This window comes from Egretta garzetta, unplaced genomic scaffold, assembly GCF_000687185.1.
Source record: "Egretta garzetta isolate BGI_Z169 unplaced genomic scaffold, ASM68718v1 scaffold62, whole genome shotgun sequence".
Taxonomy (NCBI): domain Eukaryota; kingdom Metazoa; phylum Chordata; class Aves; order Pelecaniformes; family Ardeidae; genus Egretta; species Egretta garzetta.
The window spans coordinates 3,092,946-3,118,333 of record NW_009258947.1 but is presented as its reverse complement, the minus strand read 5'-3'; the positions used below and the strand labels follow the sequence as shown (position 1 = coordinate 3,118,333).

Here is a 25,388-nt window from a genome sequence, read left to right as displayed (position 1 = left end):
TTACTCCTGTCTTCAGCTACTTATCACAGTCATAGAATAGTTTGGGTTGGAAGGGACCTTTAAAGGGCATCTAGTCCAACCCCCCTGCAGTAAGCGGGGACACCGCTAACTAGATCAGGTTGCTCAGAGCCCCGTCCAACCTGGTCTTGAATGTTTCCAGGGATGGAGCCTCCACTACCTCTCTGGGCAACCCATTCCAGTGTTTCACAACCCTGATTATAAAGAATTTCTTCCTTATGTCTAAGCTTACCGTGTTTTAGTTTAAAACCATTACCCCTTGTCCTGTCACAGCTGGCCCTACTAAAAAGATTGTCCCCATCTTTCCTATAGGCTCCCTTTAGGTACTGAAAGGCCATAATCAGGTCTCCCTGCAGCCTTCTCTTCTCCAGGCTGAACAACCCCAACTCCCTCAGCCTGTCCTCATAGGAGGGGTGCTCCAGCCCTCGGATCATTTTTGTAGCCCTCCTCGGGACCTGCTCCAACACTTCCATGTCTTTCTTGTGCTGAGGGCTCCAGAGCTGGATGCAGTATTACAGGTTCCCTCTCCGCAGGGCTGCTCTCGATCCTTTCTTTGCCCAGCCTGTATTGATACCGGGGGTTGCCCCGATCCAGGTGCAGGACCTTGCACTTGGCTTTGTTGAACCTCATGAAGTTCACACAGGCCCACATCTCCAGCTTGTCCAGGTCTCTCTGGATGACATCCCATCCTTCTGGTGCATCAACCGCACCATTCAGCTTGGAGTCATCTGCAAACTCACTGAGGGTGCACTGGATCTCGCTGTCTAAGTCATTGATGAATACATTAAACAGCACCGCTCCCAGTACAGACCCCTGAGGGACACCACTCGTCACTGCTCTCCATCCGGACATCAAGCTGTTGACCACTTCTGGGCTGCAAGTGCATATTTCTTGGCTCATACTAGGTTTTTCATCCACCAGTATCCCCAGGTCCTTCTCCTCAGGGCTGCTCTCAATCCATTCATCCCCCAGCCTGTATTGATACCAGCAGTTGCCTGACCCAGGTGCAGGATCTTGCACTGGGCCTTGTTGAACCTCGTGAGGTTCACATGGGCCGACTTCTTGAGCTTGTCCCGGTCCCTTGGGATGGTGTCCCATTATGTCGAGGGTAGAGAGAAGATGGAGGTGGGCAGTGACAGAATAAGAGGCAACAGACACAAGTTGTAATGAGAAATTCTATTTAGACATAAGGAATTTTTCCCCATGAGGGTGGCCAAACACTGGAACATATTTTCCAGAGATGCTGTGGTATCTCCATCCTGGAAGATTTTCAATACTGGAGTGACCGGACAGGGCCCTGAGAATGTGCTCTAAGCTGGCCTCTTTTTTTTGAGCAAGGGTTGGACCAGATAGCCTCCAGAGGTCCCTTCCAACCTCAGCTTCTCCATGATTCGATGGCACCAGTGCAATGTTAGATGGCATGTGAGACACTCTAAGATCAAAGAAAGGCAATCAGCACCTTGTGGTGAAAAATCTTAAACAGCATATTGGCTTGAGTCAGAACCTAAATAATTTTTAAGAACCTGTTGCAGTCTGTCACTTGAAGCAAAATTGCCACAGTCATGATCTTGACAGAGGGGCTGTCAGGTATCTTTAGATCCTTTTCCAAAACTGTACTGATACAGGTATCTCATAGGGACCTAGGGTGGGAAAACATGGATGAGTAACAAATGTCATTATTTTATGAATATGTTGCACCCCCATTCTTCTGGATTCTCTAAATTCCTGCCTGGTTCTATGATACTAATTAGTAGGAATAACCCTGGTAAGAACATCTATATTCTACCAATACTTTATGTGAATATTTATAGTTTAGGATGCTATTCATGCACATTTGACATAGGCAGATGCATAATAACAGGTCATAAGGATGGCATAAGCAAAGAAAAAAGAGTATTTCAGGGCACTGATTATCTGCAAACATCTGTGCATTTAGGTGAGAATGCGCTGATTGGTACAGAAAACTAAATCTTAAAAAATGCTGCTATGCCAAAATAATTTACTAATATTCAGTGTTTCTAATTTAAATGTATTGTAGTAGAAAAAAGAAAAAGAAAAAACAAGAAATGCATTTATATGTCAGTAACCGCTCCTCAACAGGAAAGAAATTCAGAACTGTGAGGATTCCTTTTAGTCCTTAGGGGAAAAAGAAAAAAGAAAAAAAAAAAAAGTAGTACTTAATTTTCTGGTGAGCAAAACCAGGTAAAAAATGGAACCCATAGAAAATGAAAAGATCAAAATGTAACAAAAAAAAAACCAAGAAGAAAAGACTCAGTAAGCCAGCAAATTATGTACAATATTTAAAAGTCTGTATGGGCTTGCTCTGTGGTCCTTACTCCTACTTTATAATACTGAATCCTACTGTGATGTGCTGCATTCTTTAGCTCAGACCTTCCTTGCCATGCTTAATGACTTCTACCCTTCATTTATTTTGCTTTGAGCATTGGTTACTAGTTGAACGCTATAATTATTGTACGAAAGGCTAAACAGTAAATCCCAGTATTATAAGTAGGTGTAGCAGGCTGAGGGGGAGGAGTGAAAAAAAGATTAGATATAATGGAATAATTAGAGTGCATCAGGTAAACAAGTGAACAGTTATCTTTTTCTTTTGACTTTCATTAGCTAATATAAGGTCCATAAAGGAATCAACTACTGTAAAATCAACTTGCTTGGGTCTTTAGCCTAAGTACTTACAGTGTAAAAGAACTTGAGGAACTTTTGCAGAAATGAAGAAAGAATTGCTTATGGTCAACTTCAGTGTTCAATGTGTCCCTGAAACAGGCATATTCAAAGGCTTGGGCTCTGATCCAAATCGCATGTCAGTAGGATTGTTCAGACTTCGGAGACCTTGCTTAGGCCCTTGGAGAGTTACGTGTATGCTCTATTTCTTCAGTGTGGAGTGGAGAAGTTGCTGAGAGCTCACCAAGTTTTCCACCTCTCCAGTTTCCTTACTCCTAAGATTTCCCAGAGGAGAAGGCAATGTACAAACAACCCCCCACCACATACGATGCTGTAACTTTCTAAGATTTGGGATTAATTTCTGCCAACATTGTCTTGCTAAGTATTTCTCATAGGCCAGCTATCATAGATTGTAATGTGGAGATGTATGCACGCACCTCACTTTACAGCTTAGAGGGAGAAAAATGGTGAAGGAGGATCATATGCTGAGCACTTAGGAACTGACAAGTGGCAGTAGCAAGAGCAGTGAAGTGTTTTAAAACAGGCAAATGCTGCCTGGATAATGCAATCATCCATCTGGGCAGGAAGCCTGTATGACCACATACAGGTTCAGCTTGTTAGCCATCGTGTTTTCCTGTGCTTGGGAGAAAGTGAGTAATTTGATACGTGGACCACAGATTTGGAAAGTCTTGTTTCTGAAGTCTTTGGCCTTTGGTAGGAATGCAGCTGCTATTACTGAAGTATCATTGCCTCTCTCTGCAGAATCTCTCAAACTAAATGCTGTATATTTTCCTTTTCAAAAAGAAGGTGCTGTTTTGCATGACTCCCTACACTAAAAACAGCAAGCCATTTCTTCTGCCAAAAATTGTTAAATATGGATGTGACAGGAACAAAGGGAGGAAACAATCAAGGACGTAGAGGCTGTAGTCCTTATTCTCCAGTGACTCCTGGTATGACATGGAAAGAGTCACTCAACTTCTCTGTGTCTCAATTTCCCATCTGTAAAATGGGGTTAAAATACCTACCTCACAGGGGTGTTGTGAGGCTTTTAAAAATAATGTTTGTAAAGTGCTTTGAGATCCTTGGATGAAAGGTGCAATAAGAAATCAAATTATTCACTTTTATTAGTGCAATACAAGAGTGCACTTCTGTTGAGATGGCTCAAGGCTTCCAGCTCTTGATAGCTGTTCCACATACTCTTCACTATAATTTCCCTGCTGTCATTTGTTAATATCTGCTGGGAGTTAAAAAGAACAAATTTTGCAATCAAGAATACCTGAATTGTCACAGTATTGTGCAGATGAGGGCTAAAATAATATGATTTTCTTTTTAAACTGTGTTGCATATTCCTGTCCGTGCAACCCTGAAGCTAACAGAAAAACGATACACGATAACGTCTGCTCATCACCTGAACTGGCTAACCTGTGTCTTTTTGAGATAAACTCAGCCTCTTCGCCAAATAAAACTCTGCGATTTGGATCAATGGTTACAAAACTCATGTAAGGGGTAGAGTAGGTGTTTTAGTCCTGTATGCTTTGCAGTCATTTAACAAGCAGCCATTAAACAGGACAGTGTAAAAGTAGTTATCAAGTTAAAGGTTAAATCTTAAGAATCGTAGAAATGTGAAATGAAAGGAAGATTAGATTTTACAGAGCTGAATCAAAGAAAAAGCACATAGGTTCATGTAGAGCTGCTGGGCTAACATACTTTCCAGAAGACCCTTAAATAATACACAAAGTAATTCAGTACTTAAAATTTCACTTTAATTAACAAGTGACACAGGTGCTTCACTAGTGCAGGCTCAGCATCCAACAGTCTCTTATTGAGGAGATGACATAGTATACATAAATATCCTTTTCGTTACAATTAACTGCTGCATGGAGATAAGAAACATGAGCAAAAGAGTTGCTAAAGAAAGTAGATGCAAGAAAAGGCCAAAAATTAAGAGGCAGAATGAAACTTGATTAAAATATTTTGTTTTCCTGCCTCTCTCATCCGGGATTCATGCTTTACACTTTTTTCTCCTCCACCACCTTTTTTTCTTCTTCTTTTTAGGATTGAACGGGCAGGAGAACTGAAAAGGATATAACCAAACAAACAGAATAAAAAAATATTGTAGTTACAGCTTTCACCCAGCTTCACCTACTCAAAAGGAATTTACATGTCGTCACTCATACAGTATGTGATTCATATTTTGACTTCTCACTGTTGTGGAGGCAAATTATAACATATTCCTCCCATTGGTGATCATTTACACAACTCTCATTCATGTAAAAATAAACACAACCCCCCTTTTTCAAAAAACAACCCCTGTAACTTCTCACATTTCAAAAGTTGGCCTAGAATAGTTACTGAGTACCTGAACAGTTCTCTGGGTGGCTTGAGAAAATATGGTTTTTTCCTACTCTTTATTTCAGTATCCTGTTAGAGCTAGATTTGGACTGATTATACCAGTGTTTGTAGATATCTCATCCTAAACTTGAAGGCACTGGCAATTTTGGAGCTATAGCTCAATGCTTCTTTAATTACTTTGATGTTCCTTCTGTTACATCTGACTGCCCATCAGACGTAGTTACAAGAAGCACCCACACAAGCAGCAGTTTCTACTGAACAGGCTACTTCACCTCAGGTTTTATCCTTAATATTTAAATTAATGTGGGATTTGTTTGTATATTTCACTTTAGGAAATTATTAGTAGTATATTAAAACATTTTCAGATAGCACAAACTAATTATCCAGTAATCCTTAACTGCCTACTTCTATGCAGTCATTCAAGATGGAATTTTTTCAAATAGGAAGTGTAAGTGGCATCCCTTACTTTTACACTGGAAATCTGATACTCTGATATGCTTAATTTTTGAGGGACTGAAACATAAATATGAATTATGATTTCCTTGAGAACAACAGCAACTAAAATAAAACCACCTTTGATGATAAATAGGTAATGCACTATTGACTTGGGATATCTTGTCTTGTAAAAATACCATACATCCTTCCATATTAATTATCTTACCAGTGTATTCAAGTTGATAATATATATTATATAATATTTTACCCTTAGAGCATTTTTTTCCCTAGATGTAGCCTAGTCATCTACCAGTTCTGCTGCTTAACTACAGCCTACTATCATCCCAGGATCCCTAACCACTGTGTAGAAGGAATACTATCTTGTGGCTGAAATATTAATTATTGTGCTGTTGAGCTTTGTATTTAAAACTCTGATTTATTATCTTGTCCACTGACAGAAAAAAGATTTTTATCAAAAAATATTTCCTAACATCAAAATGTTAGTGTACAAGCCACCTATTACCTGAAATTTCCCACTTTGGTTTGTTTCACCCAAAACACGAGTCACACTTTAGAAAATGCTACGTGTTTAGGTGTACCAGTGTTGAAAATCCATCTGAGCTGAAAAGATGCTATCAGAAGCTGACTAGCTCTTGAGCAGGTGTTAATTGTCCTAGCTCTACTGGTTTCTTTCAATTTGCACCAGCTGAAAAACTGGCCTAGCATGTCAATGCAATGACAGGTGTAGGACTTTCTTTTCCAGTTGTGATGCAAAACATTTAAATATTGCTTGAGTAGCTGATTATCAAAATACAATTTATGAGACGTTCATTAGTAAATAATGATGAATGTGTATGTGTTTTAAGAATGGGTCCAATAACTTCTGAGTGAATAATGAGATATCAGAAAATGCTCTCTGGATGATATTCATCTGACCAAATGTGGATATCTTTAAGGTAGGCATCTAATCTGAGTCCCTTTGTTGTCAATGAAGAGAAACAGGCACTCCTGGTAGTTACTAATTTTATTCTATCTTAACCAGATCAGGTGGCCTATATCCTTAAAGTGTCTGCTTCTCTTACTGACTCAGGACGGGAACATCAGTTAACTTACTCAGATGCAGATGCCTGCCTTGCTCGTGTCTAAAGTTAGGTGAGATGAACCTCACCTTCAGAGCCTCACATTGGCTCCATCTTATTAAGTTGTCCCTCTGTTATTCAACAGTTACTAAAACAAAGCTAAGTAAAATGTGGTAACTCTGCACCATTATAGAATCATAGAATCACAGGACAGTTGATAACAGCCCTATCATACATGTATGACCATATCATTTGGATTTCTACTGACGGATCCACTAAGTAAAATGCCATTTTGATCTTTGCGTATAGTTATTGGTTATCTAGTGTTAATGGTGTGTATGGTGTTAAAAAAGTGACAGTTTCCTCCTTGGTGTAAATTCTTTCTCTTTTGGTGAATGGCATTCATCAGTAAGAGAAAAAATCCAGTAGTACTCACTCCTTTGCCATCCACCATATCCACAGGAAGTACAGGAGTGAGGGAAGTTGGAAACCTAGGCAATTATGTCATATTAGTAATATGATTGTAATAAACCCCACAAAACTGCAAATACAGAAGTGAAAGGAGAAACATAAGTATTTATGCCATAATATTTAGCAGTAGTACTAATTAGCATTTTGATTGCCTTTTTCTTATCGGTTCTGTGAAAGAAATTCATGTGAATAGCAAATAAACAAAAATAGCCTTATGGACTATAGAGAAATTCACTTCACATGGGCCTTAGTGTTACAGAATTGCTGTATGATTAACAATATTTGACATGCAGTTTGTTTTCTGTCCATGCGATTGCAACAACAGTTCCAATTGTAGCCACTTTTTTCTTTTCTTTTCCTTTTTCTTTCTTTCTTTGTTTCTTTCTTTGTTTCTGTTTTTTATGCAGAAGACCATCAAATGAATTGTCACAATACTCGAATAATGCAAGACACAGAAAAAGACGATAACAATAATGATGAGTATGATAATTACGATGAACTGGTGGCCAAGTCATTGTTAAATCTTGGCAAAATTGCAGAGGATGCAGCATACAGAGCCAGGACAGAATCAGAAATGAACAGCAATACATCTAATAGTCTGGAAGATGATAGTGACAAAAATGAAAATATTGGTCGGAAAAGTGAGCTGAGTTTAGATTTAGACAGTGATGTTGTTAGGGAAACAGTGGACTCCCTTAAATTATTAGCACAAGGACATGGTGTAGTGCTTTCAGAAAACATTAATGACAGAAATTATGCAGACAATACTTCACAGCAAGATAATAGGAATATGAACTTTGTAATGCTAGGGAAGCCTGTGAACAATGGACTTACGGAAAAAATGGTGGAGGAGAGTGATGAAGAGGTGTGTCTCAGCAGTTTGGAGTGCTTAAGGAACCAGTGTTTTGATCTGGCTAGGAAACTCAGTGAGACAAACCCACAGGAAAGAAATCAACAGCAAAACATGAACACTCGCCAGCATGTCAGGCAAGAAGATGACTTCCAAGGAAGAACACCAGACCGGAATTACTCTGATATGATGAACCTAATGAGGCTTGAAGAACAGTTGAGCCCCAGATCTAGGACTTTTTCTAGCTGTGCAAAGGAGGATGGTTGTCATGAAAGAGACGATGATACCACCTCTATAACTTCAGATAGGTCTGAAGAAGTGTTTGATATGACAAAAGGTAACTTAACCCTGCTTGAGAAAGCAATTGCTTTGGAAACTGAGAGAGCAAAAGCCATGAGAGAAAAAATGGCAGTGGAAGCTGGAAGGAGGGATAATATGAGATCATTTGAGGAACAGTCTCCAAGACACCTTTCTGGAGATGACAGGAAGCCTAAACCCAGTGACGGCCATGTCAAAAAGCCATATTATGGTAAAGGTAATATTTCTATATACCGTATGTTATGTCATGAGAAAGTGTGAGCTAACATGTTAAGTTTTGCACAGAATTCTGAAATGAGGTTATTAATTCCACGTAATGGGAACTTTATTTGAATTGTAGTAGTATGGCATGATGGTAAAATAATATCATGCTGCGGTTGTAAAATAAAAACATTCTACAGCGTTAGAAATATGTACAGTATTTCAGTGACTATCATTTGGCGAAATTAAAAAAATAATTTTTTAGGGAAACAAACCAAATAAGAGATCATGTTGAAAGAGGCAAAGATTTTTCTCAAGCTTTTAATATATTTTATAGTAATAATTAAAAAAACAATGAAGAGAATTACGTTGCAAACTATATCGGAGAGTGGGGTTTTGTGTAGCAGGTAGTCAATCAGCTATGAAGTGCATATTTTACAGATTGGATTGGGTAGGTGGCATCATGATTAATAAAATTATCATCAAATGACAGTTATTGATGAAGCCTCTCCCATCTAAAATGTAGAATTGCCTGATAGAAATTGAACAGTATCAGAATGACCGATAACATAAGATAGGGGCAGTGACTGCACATTAATTATCTTAAGATAGTAAGGTAATGGAAACCATTTGCTATGCAAGGCATGGTGTGGCCTGGGCTGAGATCAATAGCAATTTCTTTCTTATGTGCATTCCACTTCACTGGTTTCATTCCATTGTGGAAACAGTTAAGGTGCTGCCTTGACCATAATTCAATATAAAAGAAAAAAAAGAAAGAAAAAAAAAAAAAAAGACCAGACTAAAGGTTACCTTTAGAATGCCTTTTAATTTACGGGATTATCATGGTGATGGGTGTGTTTATATTACCACACCCCTCTTCAACGTGTCTGCATCTGTACATGTAGGGCTGTGTTGTATAAAGTGTTCAATACCTCCTGAGACTCATTGAACACCCCTGATTCCCATTGACTTTAGTGGAAGTTGAGGATGTGGTACTTCTTGGGAGATGCTAAGCAGGGATTGAGTTCATCTTGTATTTGTTGTAAAAATATTTGGTTTCCTTTCTACAACTGAGATGGTGGGCATTTTTCTCCTTTTTATAAATCCCTGTTTTGAAAGAGTAAAACCCTAAGGTCTGCCTGTGACATTCAGGTAGGCAGACAACATCTTGGTCCAAGAAAGGTCTTGATCTTTTTTTACAAGCCTTAAAGAAAAGTGATGACCAGTCTTTTAGAAAAGCATGGAAATTACTGATGTCAAACACGCTTCTGCAATGTATTTTAGTGAAGTTTTGTTTGTTTTAAACACAAATATATGGTCCAGTGAGTGCTGTAGTAACTTTGGGTATTTGGGGAAGACAACTTTATTTAGTTAGTGTATTACTGCATAGCCATGTGGATGTTGTGCCAAATATTGTTTGCATATGACCTATTGTAGGTACATTTCCCATTGAATATATGTCTCTACTAAAACCACAGAAAAGATGGCAAACCAATATTAATTTTTGAAGAGCTTTCTAACTCTGGTGTTCTCCAGCCCTTCCAGTCTATGTATGCCTGGGAAAGCATTTATGCATATAGATCTGCTGTCTCCAAAAAGACTATATAATTTCTGACAGTAACAAAAGTATGGACTTCCTATTTCAATAAATTCTAGAGCTTCTTTGAACCATCTTATCTCTTGGGAGTTGCAGGCTGAATTGATAATAGGTCCAAAGCCCCGGCAGGGTCTAAATATTGTGGTAGTTTGGACCAAGAAACTTTGTGGAGTAGATCATTCTATGCTCTTTTAATAAATAAAGAAAGAAAACCTTATTCCTTCCTTACTTTAAAAAACATAGGAAACATTCTGGTAGTTGTTGAGAGAGGAAGCTTTAAGGGGGACAATTGCTTGTATCATTTGTTCTCCACTCGCACATTATCTTCCAAATACTTCTGGAAGAGATACCCACAGAGATGTACGATATGGTTAAGTGGAAACTTCCGGGGTACACAAGTTTGCAGTGAGAACTACCTCCTGGCATCAGGAGTTCTGCTTTCTGAGATCACAAAAACAACTGTTAAGAGACCACTAACCATTTTTTTCCCTGCCATTTAAAGCCTTCTAAACAGGCTTTCTGAAATTTATGAATTTTAAAACCTTTTGAGTCCTCTGACAACCTTCGTTCAGGAAATACTCCCATGGTGGCAAGGAGTGAGGAAAGGTTACAGAATTAAATAAAACTATGCAATATTTCTCCCAATTAGCAGAAAAGGATTTACAAAAGAGTATCCAGTGTTTTGTATGAAGTTGTGGAAAGTCTTCCATTAAAAGCAATGGGAAATTGTGCAAATACAATTTTATGCAAGTTTTGAAATCATTAAGAATAGTATACAGCATCTTTTCTGACTCATTAGACCATAAAGGCTCTTAAGGATCTGATACATGCTATAACTTTATAGCATAGACTTGAATACAGAGGAGGATTTGCTTGACACTATAGGATGTAAGTGTGCAGATCCTCAGCTGCTCTAAATTAGAATACCTGCATTGACTTCGGTGGAGTTCTGACAATGTGGAGTAGCTAAAGTTCGTCTAGTTTAAAGTCTCTGAAAAGCCATTATGGTCTATTAACCATCTACATTTTTTGCAGTCCTTGAATATTGTTATATTTACATAATTTATATTTCATTTACATTACTTATTCACTTACCTAATACTTTTACACATCGCAAAGTACTTGACATTGAAGAGTTGCTTAGAGTTGTGGATGTATGTAGCTGTGGGCTTGCTGTTCTAGTGGTCTCAGCACAGGCCTATCTGGCAGGAATTCAAATCCCTCCTCTGACATTTGCTCCTTCTGTGGCCTTGGATTTAACTTCTTGATCTCTTCGTTTCAATTTCCTGATGTATAAGATTATGGTATTTCCAGGAGTGTTGTGATAACTGTATAGCACTTTGGAGATAGACTTGTATGTGTATTTGTTGTTAAAGAGCATGAAACAAAGAACTGTATTCTACAGTCAATATGCAGGTGAAGCAAAATAAAACTTTCATAATTAGGGATTCCATTTGCAAAAGACAAGGTTTAAATACTGTATTAAAATTTAAGAATGGATTTAAGACATGGAGAGTCATTACAATGAGCCAAAGAATTTCTCTAAAATGAATGTGTTTTGGAAGAACTTGGAATGTAAAAGTGTGCTTGTGTGTGTGTATATATATACACCTTTTAGATATATATACATACACACAAAGAGAGAGAGAGATAAGCTACCAGAGGGTAATCAAGGAAAAATGAGTCCATAACTGAATGTGAACTCTGGATTGTATCGATTAATGCTGAAAAAAATGGGTTGTATGTGAAGTTCTGCAAGTACTGAAATTTCCACTGATTGTTCTAAGGGTTGCATTTGTGGAAGCTGGGATGGAATTTAATGTAAGAAAGATTTAATGGAAAACAAGTAGCAAAATCTTATTTTCCAGAGATGAAAGCATAAATACTGAAGCAGAGCAATGACAAGAGCAGCGTAAAATACTTAAATGAGGATAGCTCAGATTGGGTATTGAAAGGAGGATGGACTAAAATAATAGAAGGGGGATGCTGGTTGATCTTGAGCCAAAATTGTAGCAGTTAGAGTATCCTGAATTTTGTTCCCTTAATACTAATATGAAAATTAGCAATAGTCTCAAAAATCTGGCAACTGTGGTCAAGATGATAAAATGTAATATGTATCATGTGCGGGGCTGGAAGGGTAGGGATGTTATTTTACAGATGTTCTGTTAAAGGAAGCAAGCTGATAAAGTATGTGAGAAAGTTCTAGTTCAGGATTAATCTCACCAGCAGTTCCACTACATTATTAGCAGAAAACTTTATTTTGTGGAAAAAATGTCTATTTAGACTTTTCATTGATTTGTAGACAGAAAATCCAACAACATTCTAAAAAAACAATAACCTTTTAAGCATATGAAACATATATGTATGTTTGTAATGGCCCAAATTTACACAACCAGTGATACTTTCAGCAATTCTGATTACAACATTTACCCCACCATGATTTATTGAAGATAAAGAAATATTTACATAATTTCTACCACTTCATAAGGAATTTAAAGAAAACAAGAGTCGTCTCCTCAGTGAGCCTTGGCAAAGGGATTTATTTGTGCTGAATCGTTGAATCATTATGCTAAAGAGCTGGGTTTGCTACTCTCGGGACATTGAACTTCTGTGACAGTACATTTGCAGGCCTTAATACATCAGGCAAATAAGAATGTAAAGAAGGGAAACTCCAACTAAACAGTTTCCAAATGACCTTACACCCTTGAGCTGATGTTTGCCAGCAGAATATTGATTGACAGTGGTATGGCTTTGCTATAAAAAGGTCACTTTCCAATCACTGTGAATGGATATTGCTGTGATCATAGGAGCCTGCAGTCTGAAAAGAAGATAACAGGATAAAAGTGACAGAACTGTGTTAAGAAGTAGAAGGGTTTTTTTTTTTTCTTCTAGTTTTCATAAGAACATTTACCAAAGAGTAAATGACATGATTAAATGAACCTTCTTACAGAAATGTGAAAAGCATCATTCACTTGACACATTTGTTGTAAATTATAGATCCCTCAAGAACAGAAAAGAAAGAGAGCAAATGTCCTACCCCTGGGTGTGATGGAACTGGCCATGTAACGGGGCTTTACCCCCATCACCGCAGTTTGTCAGGATGCCCACACAAAGATAGGGTCCCTCCAGAAAGTAAGTTCACATTGTTTCATGGAAACCGGGGATAAAACTACAAAGAGTTTTCTAGCATGCTTTTTAAACCTTTTATTTCAAAAATGAATTTCATTTTTCAGTATGGTTTGTCTCAACTTAGTCAACTGTTCTGTGTTATACTTTTTCCTTTATTCCATCATTTCCATTCTCTACTAACTTTTACACTAAAAGAACAACTTTTAAAGCTGTATTCTTTGATTTTAAGAACCCTAGGTTATTTTTAAATAGATGTATTCAGTCAACAGAGAAAAAGGTTTCCAGAAGATGTGCACTGCTTTTACTTCTGTGTGCTGATGTCACATCAACTGTCCCTGTTGTCTTGTACAGGAATAATTGTACTTGAAAAACTTGCAACCCCTTTCCTTTGTTGTTGTTGTATCTGAAACATAATTTATATTAAACTAGTTTATATTATTTAAAATAACAATTTGGCTCACAATTAGTTACACAACTCAGGATTTTGAGCAAACATCCCCTGTCAGTCAATCACATGGGTGGAATTTCATGGGTGCCACGACAGCAGATTGTCTGCACAGGAGCTTCACCCATATGAGCTCATGGATATTCACCTGAAGGCAGAGGGCTCCGTTTCTGGAAGTCACCTCCTTGGCTGGTGGAATCAGCATGGTTCTGTTGAAGCTAATTGCTGATTTACACCTGTCGAGCGTCTAGCTGAGATCCAGTTCTCTTTCACACCAATTTTAAACTGGAGTTATTCCACTGAAGCCTATGGGCCTAAAATCCCCACTGTCCATCAGGACTTACAGACATAACCTCAATGGATTTACAACAGCCTAAAGGAAACGTTACAAAGACAGTCAGGGCTAAAATGGTCCCCAGTTTCCAAAGGAAACTCGATTCTGAAGGATAGGAAAACAGAAGTACATTAGCACACCAAGAGTGACAGACATAAAAAGTCTCCTCATTCATGGTAGAGTGGCTTCTTCCAGAAGTAATGAGGAAGTGCTTTAGGAAACTTTGCTATATCTTGGTTGATCTCTGAATACAATAGAACAAATAGAGTAATTTCTCTGCTTTGCAAGACCCTATAATTTTCTGAAACAAATATTTATTCAGTTGCTCAAAGTTCTCTGGTTTTTACAAATGGTAAATAAAAAGCTCTTTAGAAGACTTTGTAAATCAAAGAAGAATATAGCTTTAAACTGTTTGCATGCTCTTGTACCTACTAAAATGAAAAAGGTGAGCTCATCTTTTTATTTTTTTCCTGTGATGTTGGCCTTGTGAAGCATGTTTCAAGAACAGCTTTGAATAGTAGGAATTTCAGAGTAAAGCTTTGCGTCTATACATGTTTTAGTTCACTGATGATGGGGTGATGATGATGGTTATCTTTTAATCAGTATACTTGATTAAATTCTCAAGTCTCTGAACAGCTTTTATTCAGTTCTTAACTCAGTCAAGGAATTTGCTGGTTTTATTAGACCTCTTTTTGAGTGAGAACTAAATACAGGCTTCCAGACTAGTGCTTGTATGAGAAAACCAGAACTTTGCAAGGGCTGGATGGCCTTTTTCCACAGAGTGATGAACTGCCATCCAGCTCTGAGACATGGATTTGGATATGTCTCATATCATACAAAACTCTTTACTGTTAACCAAAAAGTTCTTGATAATTTGGCACTTCATAGCATGAGCTTTTTGATTTAGAGGGGTACTGCTCTGAGTGGCCTTGGGAGTTTTCCATCCAGCTTGCAATGGATGCAGATATAAATCAGTTTACTTGCTTAAGCTAGTACCACTTATTCCTTTTTTACACAGTTTTCTTTTTTTTTTTTTTTTCTGCCATCCCTCAATTTTTTAAGTGCTTATTTTTAGTTTTTAGTCTTTTGGAAAAAATCTCTACCCATTGCAATTTTCACATTTGTAGAGTACGAGTAAAAAGTAAAGGACCAGTTCTGCTCTTCATATAGATATGAGTGATGTATCTATGTGGAAGTGGGCAGAACTGGCCCCTAGCTCAATTGGGCTGTCTTATAGTTAGGGTTAAATTCTGTTTAGGGTTGTACTGAGGTGTGTTTCAAATAATTCAGTGTTCTACCGGTATAACTTGAGAGCAGATTTTCAGCTCTTGAGTTTGATACTATGTGTGTATAAAGCTATGCATTATGAATGCATACATTTAATGAAAGAATTTTTCTAGTCCATAATTTTGTTTTGGGCAGTTGCTAGCTCACACTTTACTGTTGAGCTGATCTTTGCTCAGTGTTTTTGTATGAAGAAGATGTTGGAAGTCTTCTGCTTCACTGTTGCACCAGAGATGCATTTGTTTATAGGTTCTGTAACCTCCATAACTTCCACTGTTGCCCTGTGTTAATGAGCATAGGGTCACGATACTTACTTCCCTCATCAGGCTTTATTGGCTATGTGTGTCACGTGTATTTTGAGGAATGCTGGTTGTTAATGAATCCTGCTTTGTTTTAAAATGATTTCATATATACTGGGATTTGATTTTTTTTTTCTTGTTTTCATACTCTGCTGTTTTCTCTTACTCTCCTTGTCAAGTTCTTGCCATGCATGAAAATGTTCTTAAGTGTCCTACACCAGGCTGCACAGGCCGGGGCCACGTAAATAGCAACAGGAATTCTCACCGAAGGTAAGGATGCCATCGCTGGACGCCAATCTAGAGGGAACAGTGCCTCCGAACTGCGGCCCTTCTAGCAGTCCATTGGCGGGGGGGTGTGAGTGTGTGTTTCGTTGTTTTGTTCTTAAGATTGACAGATGGTGCTTCGTGTGCTTTATCCATTTTAAAGAGTAACATTTATTCATGTATTTTCTGAGGAAGACGAGTGTGCGTTTGCTTCAGTATGGATGAATTGATCCACAGAAGACATTTTAAGCATCCTTTAGCTTTTTGGGTGGATTTTTTTTCTTTTTCTTTCAATATTAGCTGAACAGCAGTGGTATGAAACGAATGGTATGACTCCTTATGGGTATGTCGCAGGGAGAAGGAAGAGTCTGCCAACATCAGCAGGACTAGGGCAGAGTTCTTGTTCTCACACTTCACTCTCTTCAGGGCTTATTTTACAGTGCACGAAAAAATCCGCTCTACACCTAAAAATTATTTTTTTAATACATGAGAAACAGCATTTTAAGTACGCAGACTTTATGAGAGTTAGCTTTCTTACTGACCACAGTCTCAACCCCCAAGTCCTTATTCAGCTAAAAGTTAATGAGAAATTTGCCTCTTTAAGAAACATTATGAAAATGTCTCATTAAATTTAAAAACGGGAAGCCAGAAATGTTAGATGTAAATATTCTAGCCAGACAAAAGGAGATCAAATAAAAAAGCAACTTTTCTATATTTTCCTAGGATTAGTAGTAGATTCTTACAAAAGGGATGCCATTGCCTATTAAATTTTGTTAAACAAATAACAAAATTATCAAATTGTTGCTGTAATTTTTAGTACATGTCATAGTTTTCCCACAGAACAAGAAGATCTTGCTTATTTCTTTACAATTTAAAAAAATCCAGGTAATACGGGTAAGAGAGCAAAAGGAACTATGCAAAGTTCCTACTATTGAATTCCTTTTTTTTTTGTTGTTGTTGTTGTTGTTGTTAATTGCAGCATGAAGGCTGAAGGGACTACACGGGTACTGGATGTTCAGTCTTATCAAGCTCTGGGTTACTAGAGCCCCTTGTATTAACCACATGTCTCCTGGAGGACTCTTGTGGGTACCAACCCATCCGCAATAAGCTCTGGTCCCCCTTTCTTCTCTGCAGTGATGCTGCCAGTAGATGCAGCAAAAACCTCTGAGAAGGCTTTATGGGAATTACTGCTGCTTGATGCAGCTTTCACTTCTGGTTGAATAGCTACTAGAATATTTGAGGTGTCTGAAGAAGAGCGTGTCAGTGGAGCGCAGCTGCCCTCTGGCATGACTCCAAAACTGCACAGAGCCCCCTCACCCCTCTGCAGAACTAGGGCAGCCAGGGAGGGCTGGGGGAGCAGTCTGCAGCCTGTGCTCACCTCTTTCTGCAGCTTTTGGGGCATTTTGCTCTGCTTCACTTTTTTTTATTCTTTTTTTTCCCCCCCTTATTTACTGTAGGGAAGGGAACATCTGGGAATGAACTGATTTGCCTTTCATTTTAATTTCTTTTCCTGTGGAGAACACAGAGAGCTGCGGTCACATAAGCACGCAATAGACTATGACAAGGAAAGGACCCCCTCCATTGTCAGGTCACAGGTTTTTACAGCTTCACTAAGAGCACCATCTGCTGGCATCAATATATTTATTTTTCCCTGTTCTAAATCTTTTCCAGAAGACTGCAGAAGTTCTTTTCACGTTACGTCATCTACTGTTAGAAAACACACTTTAGTGGCTGAAATTCATGAACATTTAAACGCTAAGTATAATGTAGTTGAGACATAGACTTAGAGACCCAAGGCCAAATTTTGCACTCATTTATATGCCTTGCAAAAAGATTGGAGTTAATGGAGCTGAATGAGGTGTGAAGCCATGCAAGATTTGGCCTATATGGTGGTGTCATTTAATCATCTTCAGGAGCCATTTCATTGGCAACATTTGTAGATGCATAAAGGTCGCAAGTCTGCTAGCAGAGCTGCAGAGTAGATTCCAGTTTATATTCTCCTCTCCTACTGGTACATTCACTGGCTGACATCCATGAATAATCTACCCATGTACAGTCAGAGAAGAAGCGCAGATGTAAGATCTACCATGCAACTTTGAAAGCAGAAGAAAGGAAGTCTATTCTAGAAAAAAATACATATGACCAAAAAGCTTTTGGAAACTTTTCCTTCAGATTCTTCCTGATGCTGGCTAAGGAGGAGAAGGAGTAATTGGATCAGTGCTATAATGTGAAACTACACAGGACAAGACAATTAAATTTCCTTTCTGTAATTGCAGCCTCTCTGGATGTCCTATTGCTGCAGCAGAGAAACTGGCTAAAGCTCAAGAGAAGCATCAGAACTGTGATGTGTCAAAATCAAACCAGGCATCAGATCGGGTTTTAAGGTATTAGAAATCACTATAATACTTATTATTATGCAGAATTCATCACACATTCACCTAATCTGAGAATTTATATACGTTGTATATACATATATATCTCCTTTAAAGAAGAGTTAGAATTAGGGCTTCTGGATCCAATTCTCACAGTGTATATTTCCCACTCAATTTACATGGGGGAGGGTTGGTAATTATTTTGGCAAATACATGTAAAGCTGAAAAGCTCATTTTTGTCTTAGGCATTGTTTGGTGTAAAGATGACTGCTGGAGTGCAAAGTCTAAGAACAATGTGAAAAAAGTTGGTATCTTTTGGGAATAAACTAATATTTACCGGTAAGTCTTGGTTTTTTCAGCAGGCTTTTACTAGTAAATATCAGTTTAAATTAAACCAGAAGCCCTATTTACATTACCAAACTGGTAGTACACCTTTTGGCAGGACACCTGGAAAAATGCCAGGTATAGTTTAGATTCCAAAATAAGGTCAGGCTTAGTTCTTTGTCTCTGTTCCCCCACTTGCTGCCAGGAAGGATGGAAAGAGAGGAAAATTGTCCTAAATTTTCATACGGAAGGGACCTTGAACCAATTTGGCACAATTATACCCCTTATCTTCATCCATGTAGGATTCTGTATTTATCCAAAGCTGTATCCAGCTTTGTGTGTTGTCTCCTCTTTTGAGATATGTGGGTGGAAAAAATATTATTTCTAAGGAGCTGAAGTGTGAAGGATACATGTAAAGGAACTAGACTTCTGCATGATTGTACCAGCCTTATGCTGATGATGCCCCAAGAGCTGCAGAATTTCTCCATGGATACTGTGGTATCTGTGGGCTGGGATAGGTACATCCCTCCCAGCTGCTTCAAAGAGCGTGGAGGAAGTGCCGCAGCTTTAGTTCCCAGAATTCCTACTTATCCCATAGGTTTCTTAATATTTAGCTGTCTTCTTGATCAAAATCTGATAGGGCTGCTTAAAAAAAAAGTTTTCTACTGTATTATCAACATCATTCTTTGAATATTCTCTTAAAACTTCATCTCATCTTGATGGTCTTTTCAAAAACCAGTCTTTCCATAGGGCTAAGAACACAGAATTATGGCCCTCATCTACAGAAGATTTTTGGTTGTGCTTGTTGACTTTGTTTTCCTTCCTCAGATTGTTTTTGATGGGCGTTATCTTAACTGCCCCTAATTCCGACTGTACAATTTTTCATACAGTATCCCAAAGAGTTTTCTTAGAGAAGGGTTCTTCAAAACCTATTAATAAAAAACAACCTTTGAGAGAATAACAGTTTCTCACTTGACACAAAAAGACAGATCAACAATGCAGTGCCTTTTACCACTGCTCATTTGAGGGAAGCCACTGAAGTCAGACGCCGTACAAAGGAGGCAACTGCTCAAAAGCAGCATCCAGTTTTCTGGCAGACTCCCTAGGAAGTTGTGCTGCAATCTTAACTTTGCTTGTGAGCCTGCCCTGTGTCTCAGATTTTATAGACAACGCAAATAATGCTTTCATCTTGTCTCCTGCTTCCCTCTTACTTTTAAGTCATAGAAGTAGTTAAGATGAAGAACTTGGGAGCTATTTATAATATTTGCATGCAGGCAACTGATGGGCAGAGAGAGATGTTCTAAGAGTAAATCTTGAATATTTGTCTTCATCCCAGTTTCCATCCCACCTGCATTTAAAATTTCTTACTTAAAAAGAAATCAAATTCACAGGACTTCTGTTCCACAGAAATTTTGGATTTGCATTCAATGTACAGGATCTGAATTGCAATTTTTTTAGCTAAATATAGTTTATCTTGAGAAGAATCAAAATATTATTCATATCAGCTCATTGTATGAATGAGCCTATGGTATTTTGTGAGGAAGAAGTATCTAAAGGAATGAGCATACATAAATCAAAGGGAATAGTATGACTAATGTGATTTCTTGGGTTTACATTTACATTTCTTGGGATTTACATAAATATCCTGACTAAATTCTATGAAAATGAATTCATTCAGAAAAACATAACATTCAAAACCTATTTCTTACTATTTATCACATTCCATTTTGTCAGTCAGCATGATGATACTTCTGGTCTTGACTGAATTTATGTTCCTACGAATGTTCCTTCTATTTCCTCTGGTCATAAATGCAGTAAAGAAAAAAAAATAGAAAAAGAAAAAAGACTTGATTATATGATTCTTGATTTCAGCAGAAGCACCTCAGGTGTGCTGTTCATCATCTTTAGGTAGACATGCACCACTCTAGCATTTGCTCTCTATGACCCAGTCATATAACACTTTCTTATATGGGTAAGGTTTGCAGGATCTGACCTTCATTTACCTGCTTTGAGAGCTGATGGCTTCTGTTTCCACACGCAGAAGACCATGTGACAGTGGAGACATTCACTACAGCATCCTTTCACTGAGATTTCACAAGTTTCTCCGATGGCTGAATGAGATCAGTCAGGGCTTCTCCTGACTATCCTCCCCAATCCTAAACGAAAGAGAAATTTAGCTAATACAGTTTTATTCTGTGTTCATTCGCAGCACCTTCCTTGACGTGTGTATCTGTGTATTAGGAATCGCAGCTCCTGCCAGAACCTTGCACTTAAGGGTGAGCAGGATCTGCAAGGCAGCAGCTCAAAGTCAACAGAGATTGTGAGACTCTCCTGTGTATTTCTGGAGACGAACATGGATTTGTATATTGAGGGCTGAAACAGGACTAGCTCCTTTGGAAAGCATACAGGAAAACAGCATACAACTCCACTGAAAGAAATTCAGAGGAAACCCTGTAAATTAAGTGGAGCTTCCAGTGCTATTTTTTCTTTTTGACATTTAAAGGAATTTGTCCAAACTTCTTCTGTCATTCTGCTTGCCCCTCTTTAATTCACCTCCCAAAAGAGAAAATGTTTGCGATGTGATGCAATTACATGGGGAAAGGGAAACCCTGAAGTATTTTAAAACAGAATTTTAAAATACTTTTAGCTACAGGGTGCATTTAGTAGTATTAGAATTAATTTTGTCTAGGCTTTGTTCAAGAAAAGATATATTGTTTGTCTGCTGAAAATAACCAAACTAAGCAAATGCAATAATATATTGCTGTCTCTTGAGTACCAGAAATAACTAAGATTTTCTAATCTGAACTATAAATTATGCACAGACACAGTAAACTGAACTGCATCTAACAAACTTTACATATCTTTAATTTCTAGGCCCATGTGCTTTGTTAAGCAATTGGAGATCCCTCAGTATGGCTACAGAAACAATGTCCCCACCACCACACCCCGCTCCAACTTGGCCAAGGAACTAGAGAAATACTCTAAGACTACGTTTGAATATAACAGTTATGACAACCATGCCTATGGCAAGAGAGCCATAGCTCCCAAGGTGCAATCCAGGGATATATCCCCCAAAGGATATGATGGTAGGAGGTGCACACTCTTATACATGAGAGACAAGTTTGCAGTTAATCATGTTGTTGTATATGTAAACATCATACAAAATAAGACATGTTTTCATGTTCATATAGTATTACGAGGAATGCTGTCATGTGTAAGTTATTTTAAAGGCCGTTTTAAAAAGCGTGGTTTTATATGGTGCTTGCTTCAGGATTGTTGCACTGGCAAAAGAACATCTCCAGCTATTAAGCTCCTGGGATGTGTTGAGATTGCAATAAAAGCTAAGTAATAGAGCTAGTCCTTATGTTGCTATCTGGGAGACCTGGCCTCAAGGGTCACATCAGGATTCTCGCTTCCGTACAGTAGTTCAGGTAACCCATAAAGGTAACATAGTTGCTCTGTGGGGATATGGAAGTAGAAAACCTGGATCTCATTGCACTTCAGAAATCACTGCTGCTTACTTAATGAGGCATTTCTGCTCATTTTGTCCTCATGAATACACCTGTTGAACTCTCTGGAAAACCTAACATAAGTAACATGCTTAGGAGTAGGCTGAAAGTGGCTTCAGTTCAAGAGAAGGCAGTGGATGGGGTCTGTCAGGCAAGAGGATTTTTATTAGGGGAGAAAAATGAACTGCAGGACAAAGAACAAGGATTTGGATTGTAGCTTTCGAGGACATCAGGAATTTTTCAGAGCAATACAATTATATGTGTATATATATTATATGTGTGTGTGTATATATATAAAAAAACAAACTGTGCCTTTATCTTTTTTTTTTCTTTCTTTTTTTGAATGTTAACAGATTATTTTTTGGTTAAAATATTTGATGCTACTGACTGACTACCATAGGAAATTTCAGGCAGGTGTCAGATTTTTGTTTAGGGAAACAGAAATAAATACACTAGATAGAACAATTTACAGTGTTGCCTGAACAGAGAGTCTGACATTCAAAAGTAGGTAAGTGGAGAAAGGGAAAATTGCTACAGCTCTTGCCTTCATATTTCTGATATTTTGGATATTTTGCTTTCTCATGGAATGAACAGGCATGTTGTTGCACTATAGCAGAAAGGAGAAGGGTCGTGAAAGGCAACGTATTTTTGAGTAAGAGTGCCCTTTTTTCTTCTCTCATACACTCACCTTGTTTACCTGTATCAGAATAAGGGCTTGAGCATTATTAAAGGTAAAGCACTAACTGTAACTGTGGTTAGTAAGCTAATGAGTGTACATTAGTATAAGGTAAATGAGATATTAACTGTTGTGTATATGCTCTGTCTATTCTTGCAGAAAGGAAAGAATCAGAGTATTGCTGGGGACCCTGTGGACATGCATATTTTCAGATCAAATTACTGATGCTTAAGCAACTGATACCTATTTTTCTCATTTAAGACTCCCTTTTCAGCAAATAATTATAAACTGCACTTTTTTTCCCAAATCACCAGAACTTGAAAATACTTGTAATATTAAACACAAGTTTAGCAAGTGGCCTTAAATAACGAAAGGCTAGGGTGATACAGGTCACCGTCTTTATGAGCTCTCATTTTCCTTTGATATAAATAGGAATTTTGCTTGGAGATAAGATTGGGACTAGGTTGCTTCACTGCTCAGAAACGTGAGCCAGAGAGGGGCACTGTATACACCCAGGGATTCATGCTGGGGCAGCAAGTGTCCTTGGTTCTTGTGTACTCAGGACAGCTGAAGTCTGTTGTAGCTGGAGCAAGCTGTTTGCCACATGAAGGCTAATTCCCTATGGATTTGATCCATACCCATGGCTCTGCGGGAGGCAGCACACGCTGTACCTGGTTCCAGGTGATGTGTGTGCTGTTTGGCCAGACAGACGTGCCGACACAGTCCCAGAGATGGGACCTAATTCAAGTTTTTCCTTGAACCCTAGCAGTGATGTTCATGAAACCTGTAGGGTTTACATCTCTCTGATATTCCACAAGCACTCCATCATACTTGGCTTAAATTGGCAAAGGGTTTCGAAGTTCCTCAGGAAAATCAGCTAAATTCATAGAACGATGGCATGAAGTCCCAGGCACTCCAAAATCAGTCAAAGTTTTGGTACTGACTTTCAATGGGACAAGGACTTTGCTGACAGTTATTGCAAATAACTGAATATGAAAAAGATTTCATAAAAAAAGCCTTCACTTAAAAGAGTCACTTTTCTTCAAGAAACTTTGCAGTATTTCTAGGTGATTTCATATTTGTGTGTTAAAAAAATTATTAATTATTGCTACTAAAGCCATTATGGAAGTAGAAAATGCACACCTATTATGTATATCAGCAAATATATTTCCATAAAAGCAGATTTAGTTCTGAAAAGTCATCCTGAAAAACCTGAAAGTAAACCTCAGGTTTTGTGGGAACTTGCAAGTAAACAGCACTTCAGTTCTTCTGACTATTTGAGACAAATAGTCTAAGGATCTGGAAAAAATCAATAACTTCATGTCTCAATCCCTTTTTAATTGTAAGTTAGCACTGTATTTTCATCACCGGAGAAAGGGATTATGTGTTCAATAAGTGTATGGTTGTGAGTGACATGAACATAAATAGCTCCTTTGGATTGTTTTCTTGATTTTTTTTCCAGTAAGCTTTAGTAAAAAATAAACAGAAAATGGATACTTATGGGGTAGGATGCTCTGATGATTCTTGAGAAATCTTGTGTTTGTGGGCTTGTTTTTCCTTTGAAACCAGTTTCATAGTGTATGGGATGTTGGGATTATGGTATACAGCAACAGAGATAAAAACAGCTGGGCACAGCAGGCGGAGGAGACAGCAGCCCTTTCAGTTGTGCAGGTGCTGGCAGGAGCTCCTCTCATCCCACCAGTAGGACTGGGTCCTTCCATCAGAACACTGAGAAAATGTTAGGAGTGGGATTCATCTGACCGTATCTAGACTTCTATAATGTCAACACCTCGATCTGAGCTTGTTTGCCCTTTCACATCCAAGGAGAAAGTTAGACACTTCCCTGATGCAGTTCATCTCCTCCTGAAGTACGTACTGGTCAGGGAAATCATTGCCTGAGAGTTTCTATTTTTTCCACGGCCTGTAGGAGAAGCCTGAAATGACTGGGTCAGGTATCTGAAGTTAGGTGAGATGAATCTCTTATTGTGCAAGTTGGAAAAAGTGTTGTAACTGTAATTAATTTACATAACATATTCAGTGTTTAGGCAATACCAGGGGTGAGGGTGTCTGGGCAGAGTTCAATTCCACTCCAAATATCTTAGTTTCGTCCTTCACGTTGTTGGGATCTCTCCCACTCCTCCATTACTAATGAGCAAGAGGAGCCTGTACAAAGAGAGGTTCTCTGTAATCAGCCCCCAGGCACGTCTGGCGGGAGGCCAGTCTGGGTATGCAGCTGGTTGGACCTGTGTCTGTTATTTAATGGGAAAGGCGTTCTCCACATTTTATTTCACTGTGGATCAAAAAGCGCAGGGGGACTGCAGAGTTTCCAAAACCTGGTGCCACAGAGTTGGGCGACAGTGAGCAGAATTATCTGGTATTGAGACAACATCTTGCCCTTTGTTAGGGATCTACTTGATTTAGTTCATTATAAATTGGTGATCTTTGTTTTTCCTGAAAAGCTAATGTGAAATGAACAGTCTGGGTTACGCGACTCATCTTTAAAATGTACAACTACAGTAAAGTTAAAATGACCATGGCCATTTCTCTCTAAGTGAGTTTCTCTTAAATTATTGGTAATCTAAAAGCTAATAATTGTGTAGCATGCTTATAGCACTTTACATCTTCAAAGTGTTCTACTAGTGAATCACAACACAACTAAATTTTAGAAGCTACTTTCTATTTATAGGGAAAATTAATTCGAGGGATAATATAGTTTGACCAAGGCCACAGAGGAGTCCATATTAGAGCCTGC

General features: G+C 38.3%; 1 protein-coding gene across 4 annotated transcripts in view; it reads left to right on the top strand.

The window, feature by feature from the left end:
- Positions 1–25,388, top strand: part of MYT1L (myelin transcription factor 1 like) — a 132,723-nt gene that overhangs the window by 43,721 nt on the left and 63,614 nt on the right. For 3 of the 4 annotated variants that reach the window (XM_035889902.1, XM_035889901.1, XM_009634269.2), the window contains exons 5-9: positions 7,442–8,413; positions 12,998–13,132; positions 15,671–15,761; positions 18,032–18,139; positions 21,326–21,537. In XM_035889902.1, coding sequence (XP_035745795.1) covers positions 7,442–8,413; positions 12,998–13,132; positions 15,671–15,761; positions 18,032–18,139; positions 21,326–21,537 — 1,518 coding nt within the window. Of the gene's footprint in view, positions 1–7,441; positions 8,420–12,997; positions 13,133–15,670; positions 15,762–18,031; positions 18,140–21,325; positions 21,538–25,388 lie in introns of all 4 variants that reach the window. The other variant, XM_035889900.1, reaches the window with a different exon arrangement.